The sequence below is a fragment of the Sus scrofa genome, chromosome 7 (assembly GCF_054392235.1).
Source record: "Sus scrofa isolate SSC_HxYL_T2T_F1_AM1 chromosome 7, Sscrofa_HxYL_maternal_Yorkshire_Landrace_v2.0, whole genome shotgun sequence".
Lineage (NCBI taxonomy): Eukaryota > Metazoa > Chordata > Mammalia > Artiodactyla > Suidae > Sus > Sus scrofa.
In genome coordinates, this window is record NC_139389.1 from 28,474,919 (window position 1) to 28,496,858 (window position 21,940).

Below are 21,940 nucleotides of genomic sequence, written 5' to 3' on the forward strand. Positions count from 1 at the left end.
GGGCATGGCCCCAACCGTGCCCTTGGGGTCCCACCCAGCACATTCCAGTGCAGGGCTTTACCCACCAGCCAAGGTCACTGTGGTGAGAGAAGGAAGAAAAAAAATTTTTTTCTTTTCTTTCTTTCTTTCTTTTTTTCCAGGGCTGCACCTGTGGCATATGGAGGTTCCCAGGCTAGGGGTCAAATTGGAGCTACAGCTGCCGGCCTACACCGTAGCCACAGCCACACAGGGTCTGAGCTGCCTCTGAGACCTACACCTCAGCTCACAGCAACGCCAGATCCTTAACCCACTGAGTGAGGCCGGGAATTGAACCTGCATCCTCATGGATACTAGTGGGATTCATTTCTGCTGTGCCACAACAGAAACCCCAAGAAAAAAAATTTTTTTTTTTTTTGCTTTTTTTAAGGCTGCACCCACCACATATGGAGGTTCCCAGGCTCGGGGTCAAATCAGAGCTATAGCTACAGGCCTACACCACAGCCACAGCAACGCAGGATCTGAGCCACGTCTGTGACCTGCACTACAGCTCATGGGAACACCAGATCCTTAACCCACTGAGTGAGGCTGAGGATCAAACCGGCAACCTCATGGTTCCTAGTTGGATTCATTTCCACTGTGCCTCAGTGGGAGCTCCCCAAGAAAAAAATTTTAAGTCAAAACCAAACCCATCAGTGTGTGTGTGTGTGTGTGTGTGTGTGTGTGTATTTAAGTAAGCAAGAAGAAAACACTTTTTAGATTTTTTTTCTTTCTAGGGTCGCACCTGTAGCATATGGATGTTCCCAGGCTAGAGGTTGAATCAGAGCTGCAGCTGCTGGTCTACACCACAGCCACAGCAATGCCAGATCTGAGCTGCCTCTGGGACCTTCACTGCAGCTTTCGGCATAGGATCCTTAACCCACTGAGTGAGGCCAGGGATTGAACCAGAATCCTCATGGATACTAGCCAGGTTCTTAACCCGCTGAGCCACAGTAGTACCTCGTCTTTTAATTTTTCCTGCAGTGGAAGAGAACCCAGAGAACCCTTCACCTTAACAGTGTCAGGATAACAGTGTCAGGTTGGCCCTTTTAAGAAAAAGGGTTTAATCCTTTCTATCGACTGTCACGTTTTAAAAATTATAACTCACTCTACTCTCACATTTGTTTTCTGACTTAAGTATTTATCTGAAATTGTTTCAAAATGTGGTGGAGTTCCTGTTGTGATCCTTGTTTCAACGGGATCGGTGGCATCTTGGGAGCACTGGGACACAGGCTTGATCCCCGGGCCAGGCACAGTGGATGAATGATCCAGAGGTGCTGCAGGTGGGGCTTAGGTTGCAACTGCGGCTGGGGTCTGAGCCCTGGCCCAGGCACTCCATACGCCTCAGGGCGGCCAATAATAAGTAAATGAAAAAGTAACTAATAAATAAATAAACAAACAGGACATGACATAACTAAAAGATGAAAGATATTATATGTGTGGTAAAGAGCAAAGTAAACTATTAACCCCATTAGCATTAGGATGACTTATACTTTGGCGAGTGAACAGTCTTTGTTGTTAAAGCAGCCTGAACACGGCCCTGCCTCCGGGGGAGGGCGGTGAAGTTTGCCGTTTCTGTCCATCTTGCCAGTGTGCTCCTGTCCCCTGGAAAGTAATAACCCTGTCCTTTGTCACTGCCAGCCCTCTCTCCCTCCCAGTATGGACTCTAAGGGCGGGTACTCGGGGTGAGATAAGCTTTCTGGCCAGACCTTCTCAGGGCATTTCAGAGTCCAAGGTCCCTTGTTGCTGGTCCTGGAAGCTCCTGCGGCCTGGGCTGGGGCTCTGTCCCTGTGCCATCCCCCAACCCCCATGGGATCATTTCCGTAGTGAGCCCCTGGTGCCGACAGACCCAGGCACCGGGCCGAGTATCAGTCTTGGCTGTGCCACACAGGCCCCACTTCCAAGGTTAGAAAGGAGCCAGCCTGGAGTTCCCACTGTGGCTCAGCTGGTTAAGAACCTGACTAGTATCCATGAAGTTGTGGGTTTGATCCCTGGTCCCGCTCAGTGGGTTGAGGATCTGGCATTGCCACGAGCTGTGGTGTTGGTCTGGGACATGGCTCAGATCTGGCATTGCTGTAGCTGTGGTGAAGGCAGGCAGCTGCAGCTCCAGTTTGACCCCTAGCCTGGGAACCTCCATATGCTGCAGGTGCGGTCTTAAAAAGAAACAACCAAAAGACACAGAGAACAAAAGACAGCCAGCCTGGAGAGTAGCACTTGTTCCAATTGTGGCTATTGAGTCCCTGCCTCTCTCTGCCCCCTCAGGGTTGTGTCAGCATTCCCAGACCTACCCTCCTTTTGCTGCTCTGATCAGACTGGTTCCTTCTTGATAACGGGGGTGAGTGTCCAGAGGGCAGGGCAGAGTGTGCTTTGTATGCCTTTTGCAAGTTTCAGTTTCAAAGAGCAGAAGGGGCCAGAGAAGGCGGATTCAACCGTTGGGGATCGTTTTGATGGGGGTGCCCATGGTCTGGCCTCTGCAGACCCCCCTGTAACCTGTGCCAGGCTCTGCCACTCTGCTGGGAGCTGCCTGCTTCTCAGCCACGAGGGACTCAGATCTGGAGCTGGAATTAGAGTTTGGGGCTCAGGCAATTAGCTTCAAGTGCAAAGTCTGAGGGCAGATCTGGGGCCTGCTGGGCTCCCTGAACCTTTTCCTGCTGCTGAGTTGAGAGACGCTTCAGAAGTCCCAGGCTTTCAAAGCAGGTGAGTTGGTTTTGAAGACGCGTGTGGGCCAAGAAGGGAAAGCAGGGAGCAGCTGGCCGGGAGGAGGAGGCTGAGCGAGTGGTGGGGCTGTGGGCCGGGCTGAGTGGGACTGGATAAGCTCTAAGAAGCCCAGGACAACCACAGCGAGGGTCGCACCTTCACTCGTTTATTTTAATGTTGTATCTGCAGCACCGACAGGCCCTGTTCCAAGTACAGGTAGTGACTCTACAAATTTATATTCAAGTGATTCTTGGTTAAAACCTTGGGGCACAGGAATTCCCTTTGTGGCTCTGTGGTTAACAAACCCGACTAGGATCCATGAGGATGGCGGGTTCAATCCCTGGCCTCACTCGGTGGGTTAATGATCCGGCATTGCTGTGAGCTGTGGTGTAGGTCACAGATACAGCTCGAATCTGGCATTGCTATGGCTGTGGTATAGACGGGCAGCTGCAGCTTCGATTGGAACCTTAGCCTGGGAACTGCCGTATACCTCAGGTGCAACCAAAAAATTAAAAACAACAACAACTAAAAAACCCCAAACAACCTTGAGGTGGAAGTGCCTTTCATATCTTTATTTTGCAGATGAGGAAACACACAGAGAAGGCCAAGGAACCTGACTAAGGTCATCACACAGAGAGTGGGCCAGCCCTGGGGAGAGGTCAGCAGTCAGCCCCCAGAATCTGGCCTTCCCAGGACCCTAAGCTGTGTCCTTCTCAACCCTGAACAGTAAGTGTTTGGGGATATTTTGTCTCTAAGCGCCAAGCTCTAATTCATTTTAGGAGTTCCCGTCATGGCGCAGTGGTTAATGAATCCGACTAGGAACCATGAGGTTGCGGGTTCGGTCCCTGTCCTTGTTCAGTGGGTTAACGATCCGGTGTTGCCTTGAGCTGTGGTGTAGGTTGCAGACGCGGCTCGGATCCTGCATTGCTGTGGCTCTGGCGTAGGCTGGTAGCTGCAGCTCCGATTAGACCCCTAGCCTGGGAAACTCCATATGCCGCGGGAGTGGCCCAAGAAATGGCAAAAAGACAAAAACAAACAAACAAACAAACCAAAAAACCTCTAATTCATTTTATCTCCTTGGCTGCTGTTTCCACTGGGCATTTCTGCTCCAGTGCAATCTTCTCCAAAGACAGTGAGGATGAGGGTTCGCCTGTTGGTGGGGATTGACCGGACACCTGGGTACCGGGCCACATCCCTGGTCCCTCGCAGGCAGGGCTGGGTGGGATTAAAATTCAGGGGAACCGAACAAGCAACTCGGGCAGCACAGCTGTGCCTGTGATGGGACCCAGGTTCTCCTTGAGGAGGATGTGCTTGGTCTCAGGCTTCTCAGTGATTCTTGGTCCCCTGGGGGCCACAGAACCACAGCAAGTAGGAGCGGACCTGCCCTTCATGGTGAGGGGCCTGAGTCTGGGCCGGTTGTCCTGGGGGGTCACTGGCAGTTGTGCCTAATGCAGAGATGGGGGATGGTTTCCTCCCGGGGCCCGGGGTGCTGAGGAAGGAAGTGCCTGGTTTTCTGGGCAGAGCGGGCTGTGCGGCAGGTGGGCTGGGCTGGGAAGGGAAGGAGTGTGCTTTTCCCCAGCCAACCTAGTGGTTGTCTAGCCCCACAGAGGCTTCCCCGGGGTGGGAGGAGCCCAGCTCGGTGCTTTCTTGGGGTCAGGGTGGTGGGGGCCTCACCCCGCAGTGGGGAGGCTGTGGTCCTGCTGGGGACAGTCGCCAGCCCTGGGCCCCGAGCTCCGGGTGGCCCTGCCTCCTGCCTTGTCTCTCTCTCAGCTCGGAGGAAATGGAGGATCTGTCCTGCTGCCCTGTGCTCTGCCGGCTCACCCCGCTGCTGCTCCTCATCCAGCTGCTCACTGGGGGCTCCCTAGGTGAGTGGTCCCCATCCCTCTTGCTGTGTCCTCTGGGGTGGGTGGCTCCCTGGGGGCTGGAGCCGGGCTGGTTCTCTCCATCGCCAGGGGGTGACCATTTTTCTCTGGAAAAATGACGATGCTCCCCAACTATTCATTATAATTAGACATTTAGGAAGAGTCTCTAAGCCATGATATGAGGGTAAGGACCCTGACAGTTGTCACATGAGGGATTTATGCAAGTTAACTGTCAGAAATGTGACAATACCTCTTCCCCCTAGTTTTTACTTCTCAGCTTTAGTGGTATTGAAGCTCTTACTCCTGCATTAATTCATTTCGTTCCCCATATATTTACAGGGTGTGGACTATGTGTCAGGTGCTCTTCTTGAATTCAGCAGACAGAATCCCTGGCTTTATAGACCTTCCAGTCTCACGGGAGGCACCGAGTAGTAAATGTGAGAGCAGGTGTAGGGGACAGTTTGCTGTAAGAGATGGGAGGTGGGGCAGTGAGGCAGGGCAGGCGGGCAGGCAGGGCTGTGGAGGTGGGACGCGGGCAGGCCGCGGTGTTCAGGGAGGCGGTCAGTGAAGACAGTGTGATGGGAACCAAGTCCTGGAGGGGCGGGGTTGGTGAGGCCGTGAGGCTCCCCTTGGGAGGATGGTTTCTTTTTTCCTTTTCTTTTGGCTTTTTAGGGCTGCACCGGCAGCATATGGAGGTTCCCAGGCTAGGGGTCAAATCGGATCTATAGCTGCCGGCCTACACCACGGCCACAGCCATGCAGGATCTGAGCCATGTGTGCAACCTACACCACTGCTCATGGCAACACCAGATCCTTAACCCACTGAGCGAGGCCAGGAATGGAACCCGCAACGTCATGGTTCCTAGTCGGATTTTGTTTCCCCTGAGCCACGACAGGAACTCCCAGGATGATGGTTTCTGCAGGAGAGAGCAGCCAGTGCGAAGCTGCCCGTGTGCCCGGGATGGTCGAGGAACCGTGGAGGCACATGTGGGCTGCCGCAGAGTGATCGAGAGGGAGAGAAGGAGGAGCTGGGGTCAGAGAGGCCCTGGGGTCACCCCGTCCCCAGAGTGGGCCTGTGGTCCACGGGGCAACCGAGGGGCCATGGCGAGGCTTTGAGCAGAGTAGGGACAAGATTGACAGGTGAGAAGAGCCTGCAGTTGTGGGAGTGGGGAGACCCAGGGGAGACTCCAGGGGAGAGAGGATGGCGGCTCAGGCCACATTTGAGCAGCTGGGGAGGGGAGAAGTTGGTCTTTAGAGTCCGGTGGGGCTGTCCTGCAGAAGTCATGTCGTGTGCCATCCACCAGGCCTGAGAAAGTCACAGGCTCTGAGAAGGTAGTGTTGGGGTCAATCCTCTTTTTTTTTTTTTTTTTTAAAAGAAGCGGAGATATGGGCAGTTGTAGGCCATCAGAGTGAAGGCCGGTTTTTAATGGAAATAGTACTTGGGTCTAGTTTTAACTTTTTTCTTTTTTCTTTTTTCGGGCCACACCTGTGGCACATGGACGTTCCCAGGCTAGGGGTCAGATTGGTACAGCAGCTGCCGGCCTACCTCACAGCCACAGCAAAGTAGCATCTGAGCCATGTCTGTGTACACCACAGCTCATGGCAACTCCAGATCCTTAACCCACTGAGCGAGATCAGGGATTGAACACCCATCCTCATGGATACTAGTCGGGTTAGGAACCCGCTGAGCCACAAGGGGAACTGTGGATCTAGTTTTTAGTCCACACATAATTTAGCCAAGGAGATAGATATGAGCACAGACAATAAAGTTGAGGGTGGCAGTGGGGAGTCCCTGGATGTGGCTGAATGATCAGGGAGTTCTGATCCGGGCCCCAGGTGTGCTCTTTGGTCAGGGTTCAGTCTTGTCCAAGAAGGACCAGGATAGAGCTGCGGTTCTCAACGTGTGGTTTCCGGAGCATCAGTATCAGCCTTTCAGGGACCTCTTTAAAAACGCACATCCTTTGGTCCGCCCAGACCACGAGAATCGGAAGTTCTGAGGCTTGGGCCCAGCAGCATGTGTTTCATAAGCCCCCTTGCTGATTCTGCTGCACGCTGACGGTTGCAGCCCCCCGAGTTAGAGTCCTCTGTGAAAAGATGTGACGAAGGAGCACAGATAGATGAGGGATTCTCTTTGTGGTCATCTGTGGGTGACAGCATTGCAGTCAGAAGATCTTGCTCAGATTCAGAATCATCACAGCTCCACCCATCAGGTCAGAGTTCATCTCGTCCAACACCTGTCGCCCGCCTGCCTGGGCCTTCCCACCAGATGGCGTGTGCTCCCTTCGCTCAGTCTGTGTTTCTGTTTCTCACTCCCATGTCTGTGTCCACAGAGGAGTTCTCGGTGCTTGGGCCCTCGGGTCCCATCGTGGCAGTTCTCGGTGGGGATGCCGTGCTGTCCTGTCGTGTGTTCCCGGCCATGAATGCCGAGGACATGGAGCTGAGGTGGTTCCGTTCCAAGTTTTCGGAAGCCGTGTTCATCTATCAAAACCGACAGGAACAGAAGGAAGAGCAGTTGGCTGGTTATGCAGGGCGGGCCTCGCTGGTGAGGGACTTCCTCTCCCAGGGGGAGGCTGCTGTGCGCATCGGCCAGGTCCAGGTTTCTGACAATGGGCTGTACACCTGCTTCTTCAGAAAGGGAGTCTTCTATGAAGAGGCCAGTTTGGAGCTGAAGGTGGCAGGTTGGTGACTTGATTTATATTTTTGAGTCCTGGTTTATTGGGCTTGGGAGGAACCTGAGGGACTATGTAAATCAGCCCCTTATGTTATAGATGAGGAGCAGGAGGCCCATCCATTCATTTCATTATTCGATAGAAATTTTGTAGAAATCGTACTCTATGCCACATCCTATTCTGGGCACGAATGATATATCAGCGATCCAAACAAAATTTCCTGCTCTGTGGAGTTTATATTCCTTTTTCGGTCTTTTTAGGACCTCAGCCACGGCATATGGAGGCTCCCAGGCTGGGGGTGGAATTGGAGCTGTAGCTGCAGGCCTACGCCACAGCCACAGCCATGCGGGATCCGAGCCATGTCTGCGACCTACACCACAGCTTACGGCAACGCTGAATCCTTAACCCACCTGCGAGGCCAGGGATGGAACCTGCGTCCTCATGGATACTGGTCAGATTTGTTTCCTCTGACCCGAGGACAGGTACTCCAGAGTTTATATTCTAGGGGCAATACAAAAATACATAGACACATAGGTTATAGAGGATGTTAGGAGGTCACAAGTACTTAGGATGAAAGTCCAAGTAAAACAGTGAGAGGGGACCAGGATGGAGGTGGGGAGGGCTCCACTCTTACATGTTATATGTCAGTAAGGTTGGGCCTCACTGACAATTTGAGCAGAAGCTCCAAGGAAGTAGGGCTTTAGCCCAATGGATGTTTGTGGGACCAGAGTTCCCAGATGATGAAACACCTGGTGTGAAAGCCTGAGGTAGGAATGTGGCCGGTATGTTCTGAGCACACGAGGAGGCCATCAAGATGAATGAAGGGGAGGGTGGTGACAATAGCGGAATAAAAAGATGTTCCTAGTACAGGGTGAGCAGCGGAGCGGTTGATTAACGCTGCCCGTGGCGATCAGGAAAAGTGCATAAGTAATACGCACTCAAGTGGGTACTGGAGTTCCTCAGACAAGGTTCCAAAGCGCCCTTGAGGTTGATGGACCAGGATGTGAGAAGGCAAGGGTGACATAGAACATGATGAATGTGGTTCTTAGCGGTTAACCAAATAGTCCTTGGGGTCCGAGTGTGCAGGTAGTGGAAGTTGGGGGGAGGCGGAGAGAGGGGGACGGCAGATGCCAGATCCTAGACAGCTTTGCGTGCTGTGCTATGGACTGTTGCTGCAGTGCTGAGGACAGTTTAAGCAGGGCAGTGCCTTGAACATTTTCCCATGCCAGTCCTGGGAGGATGGATGGGAGGTGAGCCAGGGTGGAGGCATGGGGGCAGTTATGAGGTGGATGGAAAGAGGAGTGAGGGTTTGGGGCTATTTTCATGTCAATCCATCGGAGACGGGGCAGAATCAAGTATTCAGTTCTTGAAGGTTGACTTTGCCGTGTATGTGAGGAATCCTGGTGGGGGTGAACCTGTGGATCAGAGGAAGGGGGTTCCGGGGTCGGGCTGTCCATTGATCCACTGTTGGTGGTGATTTAGAAAGAGGGCCAGTGGGTGTGGAAGCAGATGCCCTTGGAGAGTGTGTGAAGAGAGCAGAGTCAAGGCTCAATAGATCTTGGGACCACCTTCCTCCTCCTGTCTACCCTGGGTGGCAGCCTTTCCACCTGCACTACTGGGGAGAAGGGCCCCAGCCCAGGAACTCCTGTAGTTCCCGCTGCTCCTTCCTTCTGTTCCCCGAGGCAGGGCCGCTGTCTTGCTCCCTGCAGGGAGGAGCCTGGCCCCACACCCGAGCTCCCTGATGCAAGGAGAATGACCCCCCAGTGGTGTGTACATGCAGCTACTGCTGGGGTCCCCAGGACTCAGGCGGCTGCCCTGGGCTCCACATCTTCCCTCCTGCAGGTGTGGGCTCTGCCCCTGAGGTGCGCATCACAGGGCCCGAGGAGGACGGGATCCGCGTGCTGTGCACGGCCTCGGGGTGGTTCCCGAAGCCCCAGGTGCAGTGGAGGGACGGGAGCGGAGAGAAGTTCCTGGCGTTCTCCGAGGCCCACACCCAGGACGCGGAGGGGCTGTTCAGCGTGGAGGCCGCCCTGGTGGTGCAAGACCGCTCCGTGGGCAACGTGACCTGCTCTGTCCTCAACCCTGTCCTGGGCCAGGAGAAGGCCATGGCCATTTTCATTCCAGGTCAGTGCTGCTGCCCGCTCCCAGCAAGGCCACAGGAGGGGCCGGGCCTTCCTGAGTGTACCGGGCTGGGCTGCCCTGGGCCGTGGCCCTGATGGGGTCTCTGGCTGGGCTGTAGAGCCCTTCTTCCCCCAGGCCTCTCCCTGGAAGGTGGCTTTCTTGGTGAGCCTGACTGTGCTGATGCTCCTCGTCCTTGGGGCTGGATGTTACATCAGGAGAGAACATTCCATCAAGTTGCGGGAGATGGAAGAAAAGAGGCATCTGTGGCAGGCTAAGGAGGAGGCCCGGCAGACAAAGGAGAAGGCGCTACAGGACAGAGGTGAGGCTGGACAGCAGCCAAGGCTGGCGAGGGTGGCAGCCTGTGCTAGAGGGACAGGAAGACCACAGGGCCGAGTCCAGGGCTCCAGGGAAATCCAGGGCCCTTGGCCCAGGGCAGGTGTCTGGGGAGATCCGGGGAGCCGTGGAGGCTCGGATGGGTGGAGTTGGAACTTCACCCAGGTTACATACCGAGTGGTGTTTTGTTGTTGCTGTTGTTTTGGCCATGCCTGTGGCATGCAGACGTTTCCAGGCCAGGGACTGCACCCGCACCTCAGCAGCAACTCGAGCTGCTGCAGTGACAGCACTGGATCCTTAACTTGCTGAGCTACCAGGGAACTCCCAGAGAGGTTGTTTTTTTGTGGATTCGTTTCTTAGGGATGGGAACTCATTTTTTTTTTTTTTCACTTTCTTTCAGCTGAACTCCAGGCACAGCTCAGTAAGTTCTGCTTTTCCTTCTGCGCTCTGTGCATCCCCTTTGAAGGAGACTTTCTGGTTCTTAGCTCACCTGTTTCCTGTGTGTTCCTTTCAGACTGGAGGAAAGACGTGTACCTGGCTGGTGAGTGAGTCTCCAGATGGCCCTGGGTTTCCTGTCCTACCTGTGCCAAGGCGTCCCCCTCTTTGTGTCTGTCTAGACACCCACACACTTCCCTGGGGTGGAAGTGGAGGCTGGGGGAGGCAGAACCCAGCACCACGGGCTCTCCTGGATCTGGGCTGCTGTTTCCCACCCAGTGCTTGGGAGCCTGGATGTGACGGTGACTCCCGGGTCCGCATGCATGTTGGGTCTTGTTCCAACTCTGACGGACCCACCTTCTTGATAGTTTTCTAGCCTTGTGTGCATCTGGTTTTCAGCCAGCACCTGGAAGCCAGAAGCCAGCTTCTCTGAGACTTCAGTCTTCAAGGGGCTCTCTACATAAAGAGGGCGATTACGTTTAGGAGCGCCCCCTCCTGCCCGTAGCCCAAAAGCCCATCCAGGGAGAGTCTGTTTTCTCCCGTTCCTGAGGGTGAGGATTGAAGAGTGCTGGAGGGGCTGACCGGGCTGACCATACATGGGGAGGCCGTGGGATGGGCGTCGATTCCCCAGAATAGTCTCTTCTTTCTCCCACGAAATCGAATGAGCCACTTTTAGCCCAGAGCTCACCTCACCTCTCTGTCCTTACGTAATTCCCAGTTCAAGTTATTTCCCAAATGTATCTTTGCCAGAACAAGGCTAGATAAGAGAATTCTTTCTTAAAAGAATGGAGTCATTTATGTTTTCTCCCTTTGGATCCTTTGTGGCAAAAGCGAATGCAGATAGCATCAGAATTTTTGAGGTTTATGAGGCACAGAGCAGCTAAGTGACTTGCCAAGTGTCCCACGGGGCAGTGGGACAGTGGTGGCCCTCAGTCTGTAATGCTGGCCTCCCGATTGTGGTCTAGGGAAGTTCCCAGAACACCTGGTGTCTGTACGTGGCAGGAGTCCCCTCCCCTCTGGCCTCTTCCCCACTGGCATAGCCTCCCCTGCAGAGCAGGCTGCTGTGGCTGAGGTCTCACCAGGGTGTGTTCCCTTTCAGGCTGGAAGAAGGCCCAGCTGTATGCAGGTAAGTGGCTGTGAGTTCCTGGGGCCTCCACTCCCCAGGCTGGACTCTGCCCCCTTCTCCACCAGGGTGGGGTGGGTGTTCCTGGTCTCCCTGCCACTTTTGTAGCCTCCATCTGGAGACTGCAGGGCCTCCTCCTTGGGAACCCACCTCTGCCTCCATTCTGGCCCATCCTCCACTGTTAGGGTGAGCGACCGCCTCCCGAAGCACCTGATCCAGTGGGGCTTCTCGCTGGTGCAGTGACAGTGGGGAGGGGCATTGTGAGGAGGGCAGGCAGCAGGGAACGACTGTGTGGATCAGGACTCACTGACCTCCAGAAGATTTCGGGGATGGTGCTCGCCTGCTTAGGACTCGGGTCTTCCCAAGGGGACCCTGGGCTCTTGATCCCTCTTGCTCTCAAGTTCCTCCACTTTTTGGGTCTGGTTTTGGTGTTCCCATTTCTTCTTGGTCCTCTGGGATATTGGCCCTCTCTCTGCTTCCTCATGTCCAGGCTGAGTTTCTTCCTGCAAGCCTCCTGGGTTGCTGAGAAAGTAAGTTTCTCTAGAGCAGGTATCCTGAGTGTGTGGTCCAGAACCTCTGGGATGTTTATGGACTCCTGGGGTGAGGGTCTGTGAAAGATTGGAAATTATATGTCATCTCCTGTGTATATGTTTGTGTGACAGGAGCAAAGACAGAACAACCGTCATCTCTCCATTTCAGAGAATTCTGTGTTTGCTAATGGGCTTCTTAGGGGCAGCGTGTGAAGACTGGGCAAAAAGAAACGTAGAGGAGTCAACATTGTTTTCCCCAGAAAGGGTGAGGCGCAAACCAGGGAAGACAGACCAGGAGGAGGAAGAGAGGAGGCGATGAGGAGGAAGTCAGGGGTCTGAGATGTGTCTTACAGAGATTCGGGGTGGCTTGAAGTGGTGGAAGAGAAACCGCAAGAAACAGCCATGGTGGATGGAGTTAGGGAGCACCCAGAGGGTGTGCAAGTTATCTGGATGCGGGAAGTGTAATCAACTCCTTGATATCTCTTTGAGAAATTTCAGTTCAGACACAGCTATTTTTAAACCATTTTGCAGTAACCCTTTTTTTTTTTGGTCTTTTTATAATGATTTTAATTTTTTCCATTATAGCTGATTTACTGTGTTCTGCCAAATTTCTACTGCACAGCAAGGTGACCCAGGCACACATACATGTATACATTCTTTTTCCTGCATTATCATGCTGCATCACAAGTGACCAGACGTAGTTCCCAGGGCTGTACAGCAGGATCTCATTTCTTACGCATTCCAAAGGCAATAGTTTGCATCTATTAACCTCATAATCCCAGTCCCTCCCAGTCCCTCCCAGTCCCTCCCCTCTCCCTCTTGGCAACCCCAAGTCTGTTGTCCATGTCCATAGTTTTCTTTTCTGTGGAAAGATTCATTTGTGCCATATATGAGATTCCAGATATAAGTGAAATCATGTGGTAGTTGTCTTTCTCTTTCTGGTTTACTTCCCTGAGTATGAGAGTCTCTATTTCCATCACGTTGTTGCAAATGGCATTATTTTGTTCTTTTTTATGGCTGAGTAGTATTCCATTGTGTATATATACACTATATCTTTTTAGTCCCGTCATCGGTGGATGGTCATTTAAGGTGTTTCCACGCCTTGGCTATTGTGACTAGTGCTGCAGTGAACATGCAGGTGCATGTGTCTTTTTCAAGGCAAGTTTTGTCTGGATATATAGCCAAGAGTGGGATTGCTGGGTCATGTGGTAGTTCTATGTATAGTTTTCCAAGGTCCCTCCGTACTGTTTTTGGTAGTGGTTGTACCAATTTACATCCCCACCAACAGGGCAGGAGGGTTGCAATAACCATTTAACTGATTTTGCCTCTGATAATGAGACCATCCCCACCTTCGTGTAGTGGTTGGGGCAGGAGTGTGGTCTGGTGTGTCCCAGGGCAGTGTAGGCTTGTCCAGAGGACCTTCCGCTGTGGGGTGAGTTAAAACTCTGTACCCTTTGAGCCTGTGTCACATACCCTCTTCCTGCTTAGAATGTTATTGTTTAATAATATAGACTGTGAGAGACAGAGAGGGATAAACCAAGGGGTGAAAAGCCTGGTAGTGGATTTGAGAGGAGGTGAGGGTCGCACCTTAGGGACTCTTACTGATGATCTTGAGGATTTCCATATTAAGCATGAGGATCAGATAGTTTTCTTTTACCATCTCCCCATATCTGCTACATTACAGAGCATATGCTTTCATATATACCTTGTCTGCCCTTGTATTTTGTAAGGAGAAACCCCAGTACGCTAGAATCAACTCTTTCCTATTGACAGGTTCATAGAATGAGGGGGACAAATATCTCATCTCTTTTTACTCATAATATTGGAAAGGCAGGAATTCCCTTGTGGTGCAGTGGGTTAGGGATCCAGCATTGTCCCTGCAGCGGCTCAGGTCCCTGCTGTGGCAGGGATTTAATCCTTGGCCCAGGTGAGGGCAAAAAACATGGAGAAACCGTTTGTCCTTTAGAGATTTGCTGTGGAAATTAAGTGAAGAATTGTATCCCACTCAAGATATTGTGGAATCTCACAATTAAATGCCCACTCTCTTTTCTCCTCCTTCCCCTTCTACTTCTTTCATAATCTCTCTCATTTGTGATAGAGAAATTTATAGCTGGGTATTAAGTAGCGTCTTTGTGAAGAACGAGTAAATTAAAGTTAATTTTTTCCTCAAAGGGTCTCATGGTCCATGTTATGTGATCTTATTTCCATCAAGCAAATCAGCAGCAATGGAAAGGCCAGCTTCTGCATGACCTTTCATTAAGTGGGAATGGTCGTAACAAATTTACACCCTAATGTGCAAGACAATACCATTTACGTATTTCTATAAATGTTCTAATTTTATTCCCAATTGTCCACTCTGGTGGAGGCAACAGCGCTATAAGTGCGGGCCTTTCAGGGTGCCATGACTTATATAAGCCTTGCTTTGCTTCCTTTCTTCTTCCCAAAAGCGAGTATGGAGGTTGGAAGAGATTCTGCGGCCTTGGGTCAGTGAGGGAAAAGGGTGCTGTGCTCTCCTCCTAGTCGTATCGGGTCATCACCCTGGGGAGACTAACCTGATCTGATTCTCTTTTTTAATTGAATTTTTCTTTTATTTTAGCTTTGCATGCTTTAGTGACGAATCCTTCAGAAAAAAGAACCACTCTTTAGGAGTTAGAATTACTACTATTTTTATTATTGTGCATTTCCTAAGGAGATGGGCAAGCTACTTTTGTTTCTGACTGTCAGAATTTTATGAATTGCCAGTTTGAAATATTCTGGGGAAAATAATGTCCCAAATTCAGCAATGTGCCTCATATATATATGCATATGTATGTGTATATATATGTATTTTTTTTGTAATTTTATTTGTTTATTTATTTATGTTTTTATTAAAGTATAGTTGATTTACAATTTTTCTCCAATCTCTGTTACATGGTGAAGTGACCCAGTCCCACTCATTTCCCTGTGCTGTACAGTAGGATCTCATTGCCCATCCATTCCAAATATAACAGTTTGCATCCAATCCCCCACCGCAAATGTCCAACCATTCCATTCCCTCCCACTTCCCACCTGTGAACCCCAACTCTGCTCTCCTTGGCCATGATCTGCTTCTGGTGTTTTTTTTTTTTTTTTTTTTAGTAGGATATCAGTTCCATATTTTAGATCCCACAAATAAGTGGTATCATATGGTATCTGTCTTTTTCTTTCTTGCTTTGGAACTAGAGATTCTGAAGTAAGCCAGGAAGAAAAAGACTGATGTGGTTCTTAAGATCCCTGGTTTGGGGTCTGCTGAGGAGCGGCAGGTCCTGTGTAGCTATTTGGGCACTGTTGTTTCCTCTCTACCCTTGACCCCATCTCAGAGTCCTTAATCACACCTGTAAAGTTCCCTTTGACACAACATATGCACATGTTCTGTGGTTTGGGACACGGACATCTTTAGGGGCCTCCACAGGGAGGGTCTCCTGGAAGCTTACAATCTTTCTGGGCAATTATAAGGGGATGCAGATGACCAGATTGAATATTTGGGGTTCTCCCTTACATTTAGGGATGTTTTTGCTCCACTGCCCTGTGAAAAGGGGAAGAGAATTCACTGGTGCCTTTCCTCTCACCGAATGTATGTCTTCCCTTGAAAAATCTCTCTCCTTTCCTTGAAATCTCTCCGTTGCTTCCTAACTGGGTAGGTTTTCACTGATGTTGCATCTTGAATTCTCTGCACTAATGGTTCATAGTCATCCTCTGAGTTAAATCAGTCAAGTTGTGTTCTCTCAACTGCTGGCCTAATGGTAACCTGCACATTTGGCTCAATTAGTTTTTAATCATTCAATGGAAGCCTTGGAAATTTTGACCTCTTCAGTTCTTTAAAATCCTGGCTTTCAGGATGGATCTGTGGCTAGGGACTTGAGAAAGCACTATTTTGCAGTGAAATCTGGGCAATAACCTTTATGTTCAAACTGATATCAAGCCTCTTAATTGTTCAGTATTAAAGTCTAAAAGCTAAAGGCTTAGCTTTCATGAGAGGCAGCAGTATGACGGGTGTGTGTGTGTGTGTGTGTGTGTGTGTGTGTGTGTGTGTGAGAAAAGAAATCTGCATCAGTTGAATGTTTCCAAAATCTTTTCCCCCATAACTCTCCTGTTTGTATGTTTCAGAAGACTAAGCAGAAGACTGATATGTGTAGTCTCTGCAAATCTCTGAGGTGAAACCTGTGGTTCTCTTGTAGATTGGAGGACGGAGAAGTTCCAGCCCCGTGAGTGACTTTGTGCTCATTCTGGGTGTTCCTGCTGCAGCCCCCCCGTGGCCTCTCCTTCAGTTCTCAGTGGTGATATGGAGGCTGGCACCATCAACGGTGGTGGGGTGGGGTGTGGGGTCATAGTCACACAATTGGGGCTGGAGGGTGTGGCTGATGTTGACTGCTATAGACATTCTTCAGCTTTTGGAGACTGGGCTGGTCCTCACGGGTCTTGTGACATATTTAAACCTAAAATTGGTTTTGTGGTTCCTTTTATTTTGGCCTTTTAGGGCCACATTTGTGGCATCTGGAAGTTCCCAGGGTGGGGGTTAAATTGGAGCCTCAGCTGCTGGCCTAAGCCACAGCCAAGCCATGTCTGGAACCTACATCACAGCTCACGGCAATGCCATCCTTATTCCACTGAGCAAGTCCAGGGATTGAACCTGCATCCTCATGGATACTAGTCAGGTTTGTAACCTGCTGAGCCACAACAGGTACTCATTTTTTTTGGTCCTTTTTGCTTGGAGGCCATGGGGTTGAATCACATGTTTCTAATCTCGGGGGGCTTAGCCTTCCCCCCACGCAGCTGAGAGTCAGGGTTGGGGGTGGTTGTGTGTTCTTGTTATGGGGCAGGGGAGGGCCTTGCATGATGCAGCTTTCTCTGCAGGGCCTGTCACTCTGGATCCAGGATCTGCCGCTTCAAGCCTTGTAGTCACCCATGAAAAGACGAGTGTGACCAGGAAGAACACTGGTGTGAACCCAGGAGACATGGACAGTGTGTTGGGCTTTGAGGACATCTCATCAGGGCGCTGGTACTGGGAGGTGGAGATCAAGGATGGAGATGGATGCGAGTGGGCTCTGGGGGTCTGTAGGAAAGATGTGAAACGGGAAGGTTGGTGTAGAGAATGCCCAGAAAAGGGGTTCTGGCTTGTGGGGAAGTTTAGTGATAAATATTTTGTCTATACTGCACAAGACACTGAGCTATCCCTTCGCCAGGTTCTCCACAGGGTGGGGGTGTTCCTAGACCACGAGGAAGGGGATGTCTCCTTCTATAACATGACTGATGGCTCCCACATCTTCTCCTTCACTGGGGTTTCCTTCTCTGGGGCTCTCTGTCCCTACTTCAAACTTAGGGCAGGAGATGTGTCTATGACCACCTGCTCCAAGGTGGGAGGGTCTGAGGGGCTCCCTGTGCCCCTTAACAATTCTTACCTGGAGGGGTCTGTGAGCCTCCCAGGGGAGGAGATCAGCTCAGGCTCTGGTGCTGATGCTCCCCCAGGGGCTGAGTCTCCATTACTCCCCTGCAACCCCGAGGCTGTGTCCCCATAGGTCCCATCACTGTCCCAGACCCCTTGCTGTGGCTCTTCCTGGAGCTGCAGACTCCAGGTGACAAAGGCCTCTGAGGTGAGTTCTGGATGGCTGGAGTCTTGGCTTCTTGATCTGGAAGCAGATTCCTGGGTGTGTGTTTATGAGAATAGTCAGTTCGTGCTTTATGCTCAGCCAGCAGATTATAAAAGTTGACTCTTTGTGCTGGTTTGGGGATAGGCTACATCTGACTGTGGGAAGTTGTATTTCCTTTGGTAATGAAAAATATGTCATTTGGACATGAAAGGTGATGAGGGCTTGAACCACTCAGCAGAAGAAAATGGAGTTCACTTGTTCTAATTTGAGTTTTTGCAGAAGAACCCAGAGGATACTGGTTGGTCCCCAGCTCTATGCTGAGGGATCTGAACTGTCACATCAGGAAAGCCGGCCATCCAGAATTTTCCAGGGAAATGTGTGGCTGATGGACTTTCAAGGCGTCTAATATTTTATGTATTTCTTATTCTGAGATGGAGAAAACACCCACATGTCCCAAAGAACAGTAAATTTCTGTAACCTGTGAAGAATTTGTGTTGTGCTCATTTCAGGAAGTAAGGAAAAGGATCTGGGTTTTAAATATCTGTCAACAGCAGGTGCAAAAAAGAGAATTGCTATCTGAATTAAGAGTAAATGAAGAAGAGACTTTGCAGAGGCAGTGTGAATTGCAGAAACCTTGAAGCACAGCACAGAGCCAGTTATCAATGTGTCGCCTCTCAGTTCTTCTAAGTCCAGTGGTAAAGGTTAGTGGAAAACCTTAGCAAACCAAAGGAAGCAGGACTACTGAGGACTCAGACTTTTGGGAATGAGGACGTGGTCACTGCACCAGGTGGAGAACTCTGACCTGTGGGTCTGGGTGCGAAGACAGGGAATGGGAAGTGGAGGAGGCAGTCATGGACGTTGACTCTGATTTGCGATCCATTCCAGAAAGAGGATGTTGATAGCTTTGCTTATTTTCTCTGTCTTAATGTGTGTGTGTTGTTTGTATTTATTATCCATTTTCTCCCTCTTTCTTCTTCTTTTGGAAGAAAGATGACTTTCTTTCAAGTTGTTAGACTTTTATTCAAGTTGCTGGAGGTTATGTGTATTATGCTATAGTCTTCAGGTCACAGAATAGTCAAGGACATTGGGACTGCATTTGAGGAGTAAATAGGAGAGTGGCATTGGATGCATTGTCTGGGACTGTCTGTCTCCTCATTTTGGGCAAGGGGCAAGAACTTCATTTGTATGGGTAGCTCTGTCTTGGTGGGTGAGAAGGCAGGGTTGTGGTGTGGTGTTAGTGGAAGTGCAAATGTGTGTAAAATGGTGTGTGTGGAAGCTGAGTGACCCAAGGTGTGGACTGTGCTTATTATCGGGTGTCTTGCCTCTTGGTCCCAAAGTCACCCTGTATTTGCCCTGCTTTGTGATACCGGAGCTGAACCCCAAACCTCTTGGTTCTGCCTGGCATGGTGTCAGTCTCTGGAAGGGACCCTGTACCCCATAGCAGAGGATGGGCTTCTCTTGCCGGTCTGGAGCTTTTCTTTTGATCCTATGATGTGATAGTGTCCTGCAGTTCACTATCTGTCACTTTTGCTGAATGTGCCTGGCATTGCAGCAGGCTGTCCCAGAGGCTTGCTTTCCATGGAATCTTTTTGTTTCTTCTTTCTTCTTTCCTTTCTCCCTTCCCTTCCCTTCTTTCCTTCTTTCCTTCTTCCCTTCTTCCCTTCTTCCCTTCTTTCTTTTTCTTTCTTTCTTTCTTTCTTTCTTTCTTTCTTTCTTTCTTTCTTTCTTTCTTTCTTTCTTTCTTTCTTTCTTTCTTTCTTTCTTTCTTTCTTTCTTTCTTTCTTTCCTTTTTAGGGCCACATTAGGGGCACATGGAGCTTTCCAGGCTAGGGGTCCAATCAGAGCTGTAGCTGCTGCCCTACACCACAGCCACAGCAACTCAGAGCCGCATCTGCAACCCACACCACAGCTTACGCCAGTGCCAGATCCTTGGCCCACTGAGCAAGGCCAGGGATCAAACCTGCATCCTCATGGATGCTCGTCAGATTTGTTAATGGCTGAGCCATGACAGGACCTCCCTTCCCAGGGAATCTTTCAGAGCTCCATTGGGACGTTTCCTGCCCATCAGCTTGGCCTGTGGCTCGTTGGTGACCTTCTTCACCTGCCAGGAGATCACAGTCCCCCTTTCCCCATAAGCTCTGAATGAAGTTTCTTTCCCAAATGTCTGTCTTCCTTGGGTTTCTGCCTGTGCCCTAGAGGGAGTCTGCTCTCCATAGCTGCTATTTCTGGCTTTCTTTTCTGCTTTGTGAGTTAACTTTTGCTAGTTTATAGTTCTTTATCTCAGTTTATCTCGTTCAGCTGACTGATGTGCTTTCTGTCTCCTGACTGGACTCTGACTGATGCAAACATCTGAACTGCAGTGTGGCTTGGAGGATGACACTGCACGGCCCCCACTGCACATTTATTTTTTCTTGAAAATGTGTATCAACTTTTATTTTTATTTTTTCTTACTCAATGAATTTATTACATTTGTAGCTGTACAATGATCATCACAATCCAATTTTATAGGATTTCCATCCCACAACCCCAGAGCATCCCCCTACCCCCAGACTGTCTCCTTTGGAGACCAGAAGTTTTTCAAAGTCTGTGAGTCAGTATCTGTTCTGCAAAGAAGTTCATTCTGTCCTTTTTTCAGATTCCACAGAGGCATTGACAAATTTATCAAAATTGTTCCTCCCGGAATAAGTCAAACGAATATACTCTTGGGGTCCTTGTGTGGATGTAAGCATTCTGTATGTTAATATAGTTTCAGTTATATTTATCCCTCCTTCCATTTATTTTGAACCTTCCTGACACTATACTACTTTTGGACAAGCTATGGGCATATTTCCTTTGATGCAGTGCAAAAAGGAAGATATTCATATGCTGTGAATTATCCACACAACAGGGGAGTAGTCTTTAGACACGTGGACCAGCTGTCTAAGTAATTCCAGAAGGAATGATTAAAGTCTTCAGTGTGGTAGAGCTTTGTCGGAATTGACTGACGTTAAGTGTTGTGGCTGTGTACGTTTCGTGCTGTTTCCTTGAAGTTTTATTGGTCAAAGTTGCAGATGCTTTTCTGTACCTTTTATTATTGTTTAGGAAAACATTCAATTATACAGAAAGTACTACTCACTCTCTGGTTGTATTTGCTATTTAAAAAAAACCCACGTCTTTATTTATTTGTTCTTATTCTCATTATTATTTTTTGGGCTGTGCCCGCAGCATGCGGAAGTTCCTGGGTAGGGATCTAACCCGTGCTACAGCTATAACCAGAGCCACAGCAGTGAGAATGCTGGATCCTCAACTGCTGGAGCCACGAGCGAACTCCAAAAAAATGCGTCTTTTAGTACCTCCTCAACTATTATCCAAGCAGTTGTTTCCTGTATTGCTAAGAAACATCGTTCAAGGCCCGGGAATAGGTGAAACGTTGGGAGTCATTTCTTTTTTGTGTCATCCTAGGGCATTAAGACTCATACAAACCTTTGTTATTATCTAGGGGAGAACATCAGTGTTGCCTTTGGCTTTCAAGTTTAACCATTGGCTCCTTTCCTGTGATGTATAGTTGTCTGTTCAGCAGAGAAGATCACTCTAAATGTTACAGTGTAATTGTCCATTAACCACTTGCCCCTCCTCAACTTGGAATACTTATTTCAAACTGCCTTTTCTGGTGGATGATCAATGCCACGTTTTCAAAATGCTGTCTGAACCTAACTTTACATTGTACCAATGCCATGATTGATTAATTCATTGAATAAATTCGTAGATTTATACATGGTCGAGAGACATGTTTATGACTTTGTGGAAATTTTACAATACCTTTTACTTTAAAAAACATGGGTTTTATTAAAAAAACTATTAAATTTAAGTATAGAATTTTTTATACTTGGTAAAAGATGAATACATTATGAAAATCCCATGTGGGGCGTTCTCGTCATGGCTCGGCAGTAATGAACACAACTAGTATCCATTAGGACTCAGGTTTGATCCCTCGTCTCGCTCAAGCTGGTTAAAAATCTGGTATTGCCTTGGGCTGTGGAGTAGGTCGCAGACGTGGCAGCTACAGCTTCAACTGGATCCCTAGCCTGGAGACTTCCATATGCTGCACCTTTGGCCTTAAAAAGAAAAAAAAAAAAAAAACCCGATGTGATAAGTGTAGAAAATAGGAGGTAATGAAATGAAATATGAGTTATAACTTAGTAACTTCCCCCCGCAGATTGGAAGAGAAGCCTGCAGAGAGGATAATACTTTTCCTGGATTACCCAAAAGTGTTGGGGTTTAGATCTTTATCTGAAATAGAAAGCTGCTTATACTCGTGGATCCCTTTCTCATTTTATTAGCTTGCTCATCCATACAGCTGAGTACCCTCCACCATCCATTTAATCAACAAGTCCTTGGCCAGCATTTCCACTGCCTCGATCTGTGAAATTTGACAGTTGTCCCTCACCTTCTACACTCATCTTTCTTTTTTTCTTTTTTCTTTTTGTGGTTTGTCTTTTGAGGTCCACACCCACGGCATATGGAGGGTGCCAGGCTAGGGGTCTCATCAGAGCTGTAGCTGCTGGCCTACA

The 21,940-nt window shown here is 49.6% G+C and overlaps 1 protein-coding gene across 4 annotated transcripts; it reads left to right on the top strand.

Moving 5' to 3' along the window:
- Positions 1 to 2,404: 2,404 nt before the first annotated feature.
- LOC100512174 (butyrophilin-like protein 1) lies at positions 2,405 to 21,142 on the top strand. 4 transcript variants are annotated; one of them, XM_084967759.1, is made up of 11 exons: positions 2,405 to 2,712; positions 3,295 to 3,438; positions 4,483 to 4,577; positions 6,904 to 7,251; positions 7,503 to 9,366; positions 9,482 to 9,682; positions 10,097 to 10,117; positions 10,211 to 10,237; positions 11,231 to 11,257; positions 15,981 to 16,007; positions 16,657 to 21,142. In XM_084967759.1, the coding sequence occupies exons 5-11, from the start codon at positions 9,348 to 9,350 to the stop codon at positions 17,316 to 17,318; spliced, it is 984 nt and encodes a 327-aa protein (XP_084823885.1). In that variant the 5' UTR covers positions 2,405 to 2,712; positions 3,295 to 3,438; positions 4,483 to 4,577; positions 6,904 to 7,251; positions 7,503 to 9,347; the 3' UTR covers positions 17,319 to 21,142. The 4 variants fall into 4 exon arrangements, with proteins under 4 accessions (XP_084823885.1, XP_013833127.3, XP_084823884.1 ...); XM_013977673.3 differs by having other exon boundaries at positions 9,085 to 9,366; XM_084967758.1 differs by lacking the exons at positions 15,981 to 16,007; positions 16,657 to 21,142 and adding exons at positions 11,745 to 11,784; positions 11,917 to 14,673 and having other exon boundaries at positions 9,085 to 9,366.
- The last annotated feature ends 798 nt before the right edge of the window (positions 21,143 to 21,940 follow it).